Source organism: Puntigrus tetrazona, chromosome 20, assembly GCF_018831695.1.
Source record: "Puntigrus tetrazona isolate hp1 chromosome 20, ASM1883169v1, whole genome shotgun sequence".
Lineage (NCBI taxonomy): Eukaryota > Metazoa > Chordata > Actinopteri > Cypriniformes > Cyprinidae > Puntigrus > Puntigrus tetrazona.
Window position 1 is genome coordinate 18,864,037 of NC_056718.1, and position 12,543 is coordinate 18,876,579.

General features: G+C 36.6%; 1 protein-coding gene across 1 annotated transcript; it reads right to left on the bottom strand.

The window, feature by feature from the left end:
* Positions 1 to 7,628: 7,628 nt before the first annotated feature.
* On the bottom strand, positions 7,629 to 9,973 carry cited2 (Cbp/p300-interacting transactivator, with Glu/Asp-rich carboxy-terminal domain, 2). The gene is made up of 2 exons (XM_043220516.1): positions 9,775 to 9,973; positions 7,629 to 9,572 (listed from the first exon to the last, which is right to left on the bottom strand). Exon 2 carries the CDS (start codon positions 9,566 to 9,568, stop codon positions 8,900 to 8,902), a length of 669 nt encoding a protein of 222 aa, XP_043076451.1. The 5' UTR covers positions 9,569 to 9,572; positions 9,775 to 9,973; the 3' UTR covers positions 7,629 to 8,899.
* Positions 9,974 to 12,543: the final 2,570 nt, after the last annotated feature.

Below are 12,543 nucleotides of genomic sequence, written 5' to 3' on the forward strand. Positions count from 1 at the left end.
ACCAATGGAAGCGTTGTCCAAACACTGAATGAAGCGGCCTGTCAGGATCTTTCTGCTCAGGCTTTTTAGGAAGACAGCTGAGGAGCTAATTTTGTAGCATCCTTTGAAAGGCTTCGGACTCGTTATCATAGATCTACTAATTCAAACTTCATTGCTGTTTAGCACCGATAATTAGAGGTATAACAAATGTTAATGGGTTTTTACCTGATATGTTTTAATGGAACAGTTTGTCGAACCTTTAGACGAAATATAAAAGGAAAATCTATATAAAGTTTCCGTATGTTTGTTTTTTGTAAGGGAATATAAAGGAAGAGGGGTAATTGCTCAGTTTTATTCAAAAGCCCAAACGAAGCAAAATATGCAATTTGGTGCAGTTGCTGATATAAATATGTCAGGAAAAGAATGAAAATTAAAATTGATGAGATGAGATATTCAGTATAGCTGAATGCTTAATATTTAATGCGTTTAATTTAAAGCGTAACTTACATTTATTTAAGTTTTAACATGATTTTTCTAACCTAAGTTGCTTAAGCCTTAAAATATTACTACAGTACAGTATCGTTCTTATTACTTTATGAAGGACAGTCAGGATTTCGCAGCAAAATCAAGCATGTATTGCAACCTGAACGTGACAGAGGGTATGTAGTAAAATTGTGTACAGCAGATTTATTTATTCATTTTTTTTTTATTTAGAAATTTACATAATATGAAACACTTGGCTTCATAGGGTTAACATGCAAATCTGGGCGGACCTCACAGTTATTGACTTGTGTACTGAATGCCTGAGGACCAATTTCTTGTAACAATCTGCTTAGTATTGGGTTTTCACAGCTCCTATTAGCATTTATTATCACATTTGTCCACCATAATTCCAGTCAATTGCACTCTAATCACTTCAAATCATGCAAATGGAGAATTGTGAAGTGATTAGCATCTCCAGCGCAACTCACTCCATAACGGCGTTTTTGTCGGCCCGTTTCTAAATATTGAAAAATATTTGGCATGTGACTGCGAAACACGGTCACCCACCCATTCATCAAACAATATCAGGGCTCCTTAATGTGTGACCTATTTAGTGTGGTTTTACACGCAGACGTTAGCAATTCTGCCCATCGGAATCATTCCTTTGCAATTTGCAGTAGCGCTTACTAAAAGCACAAATGAGTCTAAAGTGTTTCAGGGTCACGCTGAGGATTTGTAAAGAGTGGTGGGCGACAGACTTTACCGCAGGTCGTCTCTCTGATAATCCTCCTCTTTGGCTTTTATTAGGGAATCTTTTTAATCACCAGATAGAAATGATTCTGACATTGGCTCCAGGCTTAATTATTTCTCTCAGCCCCTGCATCTCAATTAATGATTGTAGCGTCCTTGTTCTTTGATAGTCTCCTGCTTGGATGTTTTGATAAATGTCTCTTTAACCTTGAGATTGAGATGTTTTGCAGCAACTGTCAGCATGTTGCAGTTGCTGGCGAGGCAAGGACTTGACCAGTGTTTCTGGCCTTGTATGTTTTGAGGTTGTAGGCACAGATGAACTGGTAAGAATGAGCGATACTTCTCCAAACTGCTCATATGCTGTTTTCCACGGCATAGGACTCTTTTGACAAAGTCACAACTGAATCTTGCTCTTTTTTTTTTTTTTTATTTATTTTTGGCTTGAGAGCTCTTCTAAATAAGCTGCTGACTCTCTTGCAGTCAAATTAAGTCAGATATGTCCACGTCTCATCCTGCCTCGCTCTCCTTTCTCTCCAGGTGTTGTCAAAAGCACTATGATCCTTGGACTGTGTTGTAGAGACAGGCACGTCCATATACCCTGCATATATTATGCTTTGTCACACATTGTATTTAATGGTTGATAATGAGGCTTGCTATATTCTAAAAATCTGCCATTTTTCATTTTTAAATTGCAGACTTGTTGTTAAAGTTGATAGCAGATGGTGAAAAAATGTAAATGATATGGTTATTTGAATCATTTTTACCTTTCCTAACTGTCACAATTAGTTTTTTTATTTTTCTCCCACTAAAAATATAAAAAATATGTTAAATAAAGAGCAATTTACTTGAGAAGAAAGATAGTATGATGTAATATATATATATATATATATATATATATATATATATATATATATATATATATATATATATATATATATATATATATATATATATATATATATATACCTATACCTAATTAGGTTACCCTGCTGGGAAAAAAGAGTTTGTCAGTGGAAAAATAAAATAAATTAAAATAAGCCTTAGTGCTTTATGCATTTATGTTTTATCTGTGTTAATAATAGAGATAAACCCTTAAACCCTTACAAATATGTATTGCCTGAAAAATTATTATACTTACTCATTTTGTTTCCTGTGATAAACTTGATTATTCCTGTAAAAATATATTTATAGAAAAACAAGACAAGAATACTCACTGATACAGATAGTAATAATACTATTGATTAATGTTATTTTTTTTAACTTGTGTATTACTATTGAAACATATTTCAACAAATATCACGTAATTAGATCACATAACTAGCTAAACATCAAACATCCCTAAAAAAGCAAATAAAGCGTGTCAGTGAATAAGCGTTTCAAGGAATACAGATCTCTCTGAGAAATGTGAGTATGTTTTTTAGCTTGCGTTTTATTCACAGACCAGAGACGAAGCGGCGTTTGAAAGGAAGATGTGTCACACATGCATGTAGCATAAGCTAACGGAGAGGATTTCTCCTCGAGCTCTCAAGAAGACACAATCCAGCAGCTCTCCTGACATTGTATGTCACTGACTTGTTTGTAGGCTACAGTATCTCCTTGCAATTCAAGCTGGAGGCGGTGTCTGGATTCACAGTAATAGAGGCTGAAAAGCACAGGGGGCTCAGAGCTGGCTGTTAGAGATGAGCACAACCAACATTCCCACAGTGTAGGCAATTACACTAGTCAACATCCCTCTGCGTTCACTTTAATGCAATTTGCACCCGCTTCTCTAAGAACAACAGATATTGACATTTTATTACTTTAATAACTTATGGGGGCTTGAAGTTTCAGTCATGTTTTATTTATGCATTATAGCAGTTTTAATATTTGATATATTGAATTGAGTGTTTATAGGTAACTGTAGCCAGGGTTGGACTGAAGTTAAAAAGTGGCCTTGGACTTTTGGCACAGTGTGGCCCACCGCGCCATAAACCCACCAGCTCATTAGAACTATTTTTAACAACACTTACAAATGTACGAATATAACACGACACAGGAAAAAAAGTATTTATTTATTTTTTAGTGTTCTTCTCATACTTCTTTAAATTGCAATTTCTCTTTCCTGGTGTATAAGGCAAATAATTTTACACATCTCCTTTACATATGCAGTTTAATATCCCTAAAGTTAAATGCCTACCGTAATATCAGCCCCTAGAATTAATGCTCTGCTCTGCTTTAGAAGATTCAGGATGTAGAATGTTTTCACAAAAATATAGTATAAACTGCAATATGTGAAAATATATAAAGTTACATTTTAAATTAGTTGTTTTCTCTGGAAATAAAAAAAAATAAAAAAAATTGTTTGTGAGCAAAGCTGAATTTAATTACTCCATTGCATAATACTTGTGCAAACTTGTGCATGGTGCATAATACTTCAGAAATCATATGCTGATTAAATCACAAAAATAACTGTAATTTAAACTTCTTCATATTTACAATGTTCCACAGAATGATAATGATGGTGAAAACACAGAATTTGAATTAAACATGAAACTGCGGAAGAAATATACAATCATTCGCTGTTATGTTCTGTCTGGTGAACATGGCTACGTTAATGTTTCTAAACATTGTGGAAACTCGAAAATGAGATCGCATGTCGGTCTGTAATGTTGCCTTTTACAGTTACTCGAATGGGTGGCGACAAAAGACAATTTCATGATTCATTCAACCGATTCTCGCGGATTCATTCTGGAATGTAACTGCAGCCTTCATTTTTTTTGGATAGATTTTCGCTAGTTGAGCTAAGAAGATAAAGTAGTACTGCGAATCGGCGAATTTTGTGTCCAAAATGCAAGTTACCCAACTTTATTTATTTTTTCTTTATTGAACTGTTGAGAGAGAAAATCAGTCGTAAGCGATCTCCCTGAAAGCGTCGATTCATTGCGAACGAGTCATTGATTCATTCGTAGTTTCCAAATCGCCCGATTAAAATGTTTCCCTTAAAACTTTCAGGATAAGAACACAACTTAAACAATTTGTTGACATGAGCTATTTCTCAATGACGATGTTGATTTCGTATTGATCGCATGCCTTAATCACGATGTGTGACCATTGTTGAGTTCTCAACACTAGATGGAGACAGACGAGTCCAGTCTCTATCTCTAATTCCCTCTCTACTTAATATGCTGACCAGGGAAGAAAAAAAAAGAAAAAAAGAAATCAAAAGACCTCATTTGTTATTTTTCTCTCATGCGATGTCAACCGGGTCTCACGTTGCGCTTCCCATTTTACTTCTTTTCTTGCTCATTCCACTATAACATCTACTCCTTTTCATTTGCTGCCTCACAAGTAGCATTTCCTTTAAGAAAAGCAAATGGGAAAAAGAATTACTCTCCAACATGAGTGCTTATCTAAGCAAGAAGAAAGGAACATTTACACCTCAGAGGAAGACATCAACAGCAGCGGCGGCTATGAAGCCTTATTAAATGAAAAATACCTCTTTAGCCCTTAAAATGGCATGATCACAGACTGACTCATAGCCGTGTCATGTTAATGGATATGTTGATGAAGGCCCATGTAAGTGTCCAATGCTCTTTCATGCAGTGCAGTGACAGCATCTGCAGTGCATTAAGCTGTAAAAACACGATGCTGTGAAACTCACCTCTGAGCAGCAGGGCAGAACCTCCATTGACAGACTGTTATAATGGATCTCACTTAGTATATTAAACAATGTCACGATCCAAATCAGTGTCATCTAGCGCTTGCCTGTTTACAGATGTTCTACACACTGATTCAGTGTCATGACTGATCGATATACCAAAATAAAGACGTAGCCGAGTGATTATTTCACACTGGAAATAATATTTAGGAGCATGATCGAGGTCAGAGTTTGGACAGGCTACTAACATGGTCTAGTAAGCCCTTGCTGGCAGATGTTTTAACTGGGCCTATTTGGTTCTAAAAAGAAACGGTTAGCATTAATGGACATTTACATAGAAATATATCATCAATGGACATTTAAATAGAAATATATCATCATTGGACATTTAAATAGAAATATATCATCTCTATGAAACTGTTATATAAGACAATATGTTTATATGTGTATGGTTCAAAGGTTTTGGGTCAGCAATGTTTTTTAAATAATAATTTCAGTATTGCCATGTCTGCATTTTTTTAATCAGAAAACACGGTAAAACTGTAATATTGTGAAATATTATTAAACAACTGGTTTAATATAATACAACATTTTTAATTACGGATTTTTTAGTCATTAGTGTCACGTGATCCTTCAGAAATCATCCCGAAACATTAAATTGGTGCTCAAGGAATGCATATTTTAATAATATAATGTAATGTACATTTTTCTTCAGCCTTTCAGAGGTTAATGCGTTCAATGTTCATAACTTTAAGAGCTTAGGTGTTGCAAAGATCTCCTTGAGCAAGGCAGCTGTAGTGCTATGTAGTTTTACTCTCTTTAAAAGTTAAGTGTCTATATCAGTGTGAAATATACGTAATAGTTTGAATTTATATGCTACAGATCATTGGTTAAATGCAATCATTCATTAAATTGGTGAGCAGGGTATTTCTGACTCAGTCAAATTATTTCCCCAAAATGGATTTCTTATTGAAAACAGATATTTACTGGAGCATTTGGCATTCCACCTCCATTCCTCCTTTTTCAATAGCGGTGCCTATGTGTTTCCATAATTACCATTCTCACTTATCTCTGCCCTGCTCTGTAAATGTAATTTCCCTTGTCACAAATAAGATGGTTTTAATTCTCCTCTCCTTCCACGATTCAGTGTCTTTTTTTTTTTTTTTTTTTTTGCTTAATTCTGAATGAAGAGGCAAAATTTGAAGCTCTGCCAAAAATCTGAAGGACAGCAGACCTTGAGGAAGAGCGTGCGCCTGCATATTCTCCGCAAAATTCATTGGGGAGTCTTTTGACATTTCCTTTTTATTAGTCTCAATTATTGATATAAGCTGTGTTTAAAATTCTTTTCAAATTAACTTGCTGTAATGGATACATAATGGTTGCTCTGAATAATTGCCTTCGCAAGAACTAATGAATGAAGGAATTTGAGAATTTAGCCATCAAGCGCGCACGCAGTTTGACTCCACGAGCTCTTTACCTGAAGGTCTGCTTCATATTTATCAGGCGAACGAGAGGTTGTTGATGTCCTGTTGGCTTCTGCTATTAAAAATGGCATTACAGAAACATCCATTATAAGTCAATATCACCACAGGGAAGTGTTGAAACTGGAATTAGAGTGGCATCATTTGAATAAAATGCTTATCAATATAACTGTAATTCAGTAAGAGATTAATGTAACAGTACTTTTAAACTTTTAAATTGTACTTTTGTTTATGTTGTGTATAGGTACATAATTGTTCTTAAAGTGATGGTCCTCTCTCTCTCTATATATATATATATATATATATATATATATATATATATATATATATATATATAGAGAGAGAGAGAGAGAGAGAGAGAGAAAGAGAGAAGAATTCTGTCATCATTTACTCATTCATCATTTCATTTCATACCAAAGATTTTAGTTAAAAAACTACATCTTTATTTGTTTGTTGTTTAAAAAATGAACCAAAGTCTTTTTGAGTTTGGAACGACGTGGGAGTGAGTAAAAGGTAACAGAATTTTGAAGTAAACTTTCTTTTTTAATACAAAAATGTAGACTTTGTAGACATGGCTAAAATACTAAGACACTTATTACATCAGCACTTAATGCTCCTGATGCACACTGAAATTTAGCAGCATTTGCATAATCATATTGCATTACGTGTAACTCTGGAAGAACATTAGAGATCATTGTTAAATACAGTTCTGGATGAGGATGAGCTTTTATGTTCCACTTCTCTATATCTTGAATTCCAAATTATGCTAATGCTCAGTTTATCAGCCCTTGATGGTTTTTAGACTGCGCTTGGCACTAGTAAGCTGACAACTCCAGGAAGCTTCAATTTCACTGCAGGACAAACTCTGCTGAATGCTACCTATTTGCATGATAATTATTCGTGCAGTGAAACTGGACGCTTTGCCCAGCACTTGGTCTTGCATTTTAATACACATCTACAGTGAGCTTTTTCAAATGCATATTTTCTACCCGAACGAGAAATGGACAAGTTGCCAAAGTGACAATAAAAGGACATTCTTTGCTAAAAAAAAAAAAAAAAAAGCTGATATTAATGTTCACTTTCCCTTAAATGTTATAAGAATAAAATGAAAAACAAATCCGATCGAAAAAGGCTAAAAGCCATTAGCTTGGTAAAGTGTAGTTACAACGAAAACATTGCTTTATATTGATTAGAACAGAGCTTTAATTGTAAAAATGACATGAATAGACCATCATAATTCAAATTTGGAATCATAAACGATGCTGACGCCCAAAAGAACAGGTCACTGACTTCAGTAATGAGCCTCTGCTGCTTTATTCATGTTTGCAAATTAAAATATAATAAATTAACATTTTTTCTAAAAATATACAAAAATACTGTAAAACTTTCCTAGAAAGCCTCAACACAGTAGTATTGCCATGTACCGCATACTATAATAAGCACAGTGGTCTATCTATTTTTGAAAACCGATGAAGATGAAACTCTTCTGTGTTGGGATTATTTCCACATTCCTTTCCTTTACAACATTCCAGACATTCAGGATCCGAACGTCTTTTCCTGGACTTTCCAATACACTGTACTCAATTAAGCATATAGAGCAGCTGGCAAATGCACACTCTCGCTCACATTCGTATCACTTCCATATATGTTTCAGGCTCTGATATACACACACAAGCATCATGGAGGCAACACGGGCCTGAGAAGATGTAGAAAGGGTGGAGAGAAGAAGAACAACTTGAAGCATCTGCTCACAGTTCAGTGAATCTCTGAGCAGCACAGGAATCTGGTAAATATGGCCACTAAAGTTTATAGTACATTGCTGATTGAGACAATTACACACTATTATCTACAATCATGTCACATAACCACCAACATTATTTAGAATATGCATTCACTGACATCTGATATCACTGGAGGTCTCATGTTAGAAGTGTCTGAAGGAACAGAACATGATTTTTTTTGTCTATTTCGTCTGCTACATTAATACTGAACAGAGTTTTCGGGGGATTTCTTTGCATTTCTCACTCTCCAGCCCCTGCATATGTGATGCATAGCATGACTCTTAGGTGTCCAAATCATTCTCATGCAAAACAAATCCATTTCTGTTACATAACGGCATGAATCAGCTGATGATAGTTTACTCTTGAACGGTACTTCCATTGCTGTTCTGTGGGTTAATCATTCGGATTTTAGGGTTCCCACACTTTCTCACTAATGTTTTTAAACGATTTCCCCTCCTTCTCCAGTCATTTGTGATCTGAAGGATTTTTTTTTCAAAAATATAGAGACTGTTAATTTTGTCAATGTGATCTAAAAAGCTAAGCAAAACAAACAAAAAAAAACACTACACAAAAAAAATGTCCATAACCTTTTACATATTTAATTAAAACCGACATGACTTTTTCAGGCCCGGGAAATCAAACTTTTGAAACTCCCTGATATATCCAGGACTGTGGGAACCCTGTGGTTTATGGATCTAGGAAAACACACCAGTAATATCAGTCTCATAAAAAAAGGACAAAGCCAAAAAAAAAAAAAAAAAAAAGGAGCAAAAATGAAAAAGGTGAGATTAACAGCTCACTCGGCTGGGCTGCTGCTTACAAACGAAGTCTGTCATGAAATCAAACTCATTCTGTCCCAGCCAAAGCTCTGGCAGCTCCTTTATTCGGTCCAAGCCCATTTCTATCACCAGTGACATCAAGACCTCCTCGTCAATAAAATCCGTGTCGATAACGTTGGGGGGCAGCATTGCTGCAGGCATGTGGTGGCCAGGCAGAGGAACCCCAGACGCGTTCTGCTTAGCGTTACTGTCTCGGAACTGCTGTCCTGTCCCGTTTAACTGGTGGCTGGCGGGGTGCAGTTCGTGCATGTAATGGTGATGATGGGAAGGGTGCGTGTGGTGACTGTAGTAAGGCGTGTTGAGCTTCTGCAACTGCATGCTGGCAGCGAGCTGTTGCCCTTGTCCGACAAACTGGGAGTTAAAGCGGGCAGGCAAGTTGCCATTGGGGATCCCTCCATTTATATTATTCCCAGAGGCCATGGAATGCCGGATCCCGTGGTTTGCGTTTACATTCCCTCCCGCGTAATGCATGTGATCCCCCATGATAACGTTATAATGCTGCTGCTGCGGAAGCGCGTTGGAAAACTGTCCCATTCCCATCCTGCGCGCGGAGTGCTGATGCCCATTCACAGCATCTGGGAAACGTCCATGGTTCATTGCCATCATGCGGTCTACCATTCCACTGGAAAACAGTTTGCAAAAAGTTAATACGGCAATTAGCGTAAAACATACAGCGTCAATAGACGGTCGGAGGGCACTGGGGTTGGGTACAGAAACAGTTCAACATTAAAGCGAGGCTTGTTTGCGACATGCACGATTAAAACACACGCGGGTCCGGCTGTGTCACGAGCACTGATAAGCGGGCTAAACTTTGTAACCTTTACCTCTCTGCTTGAATCTGCTGAGTGCGTCGCACCGCAGTCGGCAACGGCAAAAAGTAACTGACAATCCCAGAGATGAAAGAGTTTACAATCCCTCCTAATCCAAGTCAATAAAAAGCGTATGCTCTCCAAATACAGACCGCATTCAGCGCCAGCCTCCGCATCAAAAACATTACGAAAAAAACTGCTGCATGCTTCTCGGTCAGCACTCATATACAATCAAGCCAGGGGCGGAGCAAAGCCAACCTTCAATCTGACTACATTCAAGCCTGTGGCAAGCCAAATTATCAAACAGGCTATTTTCTCTCAAGCGCCTTCAGGAAAGCAGGTTTGCTAGTTGGTTGCAGGGCTACTTAAATTTTCAGGTTTTCCTAAATGTGTTTCATAATAGATAGACGTTCCTAAACTGTGAAAAAAAATACTTCACGTGATTTGCAGATGATTTTCTGCGATATGTATTGCGATGTGGGGAAGAAAATGCCATTTCGTTATAAGCATAGATAAAAATAACAGAACAAAGATACAAATGGAATAAACAGTGCTTCATTTTTTTTTTTTAGATATGTCTAACTGTATTCAGTTACAGAAGCTAATTAATCAAGTTTAAAATATCACTGCATAGTCTTCACTGTATAAATTAAATCCAGTAAATATGTTTTTTTTTCAAAAATGTTTGATTAAAATGTTTGTCTGTGTAAAAAGATGCTGTGAACAAATATACTGTTACACATGCATTTTTGTAACCTTCACCTTAAGCCATAAGCAACTACAAGGATACTTGCAGAGACGTGCATATCATTTTTTCAGGCATAAACAGACGTGGAAGTGGACAGAATTTAGTGTTCTGCAATTCGTGTGTGGCTCTCGTGCCTACATCGGTTGCGAGCAGTCCTGCACAAAGAAAGGAAAAATCAATAGAAACTGTTATGATCAGTGATGCTGTCTACACTAGATCCGTTGCCGTGCTTCATGACAAAACACTTTAAGTACTGATATGCACCTTCAAGGTAGCAGAATGGACCCTTCAGGTACAAACATGTACCTTTTGAAAATGTTGTACCTTTGTTTCTGAGAGTGAATTACCTGTTCTAATTGTTAGCAGTATTTTTTTATTTATTTCTTTTATGCAAGTGATTTGGTTTTTAATTTAGGTTTAAATGACAGCGTACTAAACAGAAATGTTTCAACAGATTTATGTGCAGATGACAACATTGTCAAAACAATCATTGATCATGCAAATCTATAAAAAAAAGACTAAAAATTCTATATTTTTGCATGCCGGCCAGTTGTTTGGCAATGTCGCTTACAGCTTGTGCACATACCTATTGAAAATGTAATGCATGCAGATGACGTTACCACTTCCACAAATTCTTGTTTTTATACATAACAAGTTTTCAGTTTTTAGTTGAAATTTTAATAGAAAATAACGAAAATGCCCCAAATTTGAAAAAAAGGAAAAAGCAACAGTACGTAATAAGATATAAAAGTGCTACATACAGTTATTTTCACTGAAAAAAAGAAGGTGCATAAATTAATAGTAAGCAGTAGCAAATAAACAGTAAAAATATATAGACGTACGCCTAACAGTAAAAGAAATACAAGTAACACACTGAACAAACATGACATTTTAAGAAAATGTGAACTAGTATTTCAATGTAAAACATGCTCCAACCATCTTTAAATGTTGTAAATAAAGTGCAGTAGTAATGTTGACTCGTAAATAGATACTATGTGTAAAATATAAATGTTGAAACGGCTTGCCGCAAAAATCTGGATCTGGGCTCGTGCAAAACGTGGAGCTGAAGCGCGCGACCAATCGCCTTCCGCGCGCATGGAGCAACACCGCTGCACACATTACCTCATTGCGGCTATTTCTGTTCACGGCAAGAGTGAGCAAAACATGGAATCACGTTTCACAGGTTTTTAAAGGCAGTGTGCGTGCTCGAACATCCATTAACACCCTGCACTGATTGAAATAAACAGGGTCGGTGATACTTTACACCGCATTGCCCGCGTCGCGCATTTTTCACGTACGTGTAATTTATACCAACACTTAACAATAATACGAGCCGTATTGAGCTGTGACACAATAAATCACAAAGTTAAACAGTTAAAGTGACGCCAGAGCATAACGAGGTGACACAAAGTGGCAAGTGTCTAAAATATTTTTCTAAGTAAAAAAATTCAATTTGTGGAAATAGTTATGATCAAGTTATAATTTAATAACGAACCGTTAGCATTTGTTAAACGTTCACGTTGTGATTTAAACACCAGCGAAAGTGTCAGTTTTGTCCACAGACACATTTAAGCGCATGAAACAGAACAGGAAAAAAAATGAGCAGCAATTAAATCCCAGGAGTGCTGATAAGAGGAGTCTGTGTGCGCTGCTGCCAAATAATCTTCACGTTCTGCACGTCCAAACCAATACGCCTGCTGCGAGAGACAGCTGACAGCGAGTTTGATCTCAAATATCGCGCGAATAAACCAAAACTTAGTGATATGTAAAATGCTATCATGTAAAACCATCCGTCAGATGCGAGGAATAGCCTTAACGTTTCACCGGAAAAGTGAAAAACGACACTTTTTAAATTGTTTGCTTATCCGAAAGGGCATGTTTTCTTTAACGATATGAGTTTGTAAATGATTATTTGAGAAAATTGCACACTGAGAGTGATCTCGTTCTGAGTCTCGGTAGATGCTGCTCTGATAGATGGAGGGGAGTCTAAACATGTTCTGGAAGATAAACATGAAAAGAACACCTGCTTTAAATTC

Bases quoted from the DNA above. Each gene is read 5' to 3' on its own strand.
- cited2 (XM_043220516.1), bottom strand. From the start codon at position 9,568: ATGGTAGACCGCATGATGGCAATGAACCATGGACGTTTCCCAGATGCT.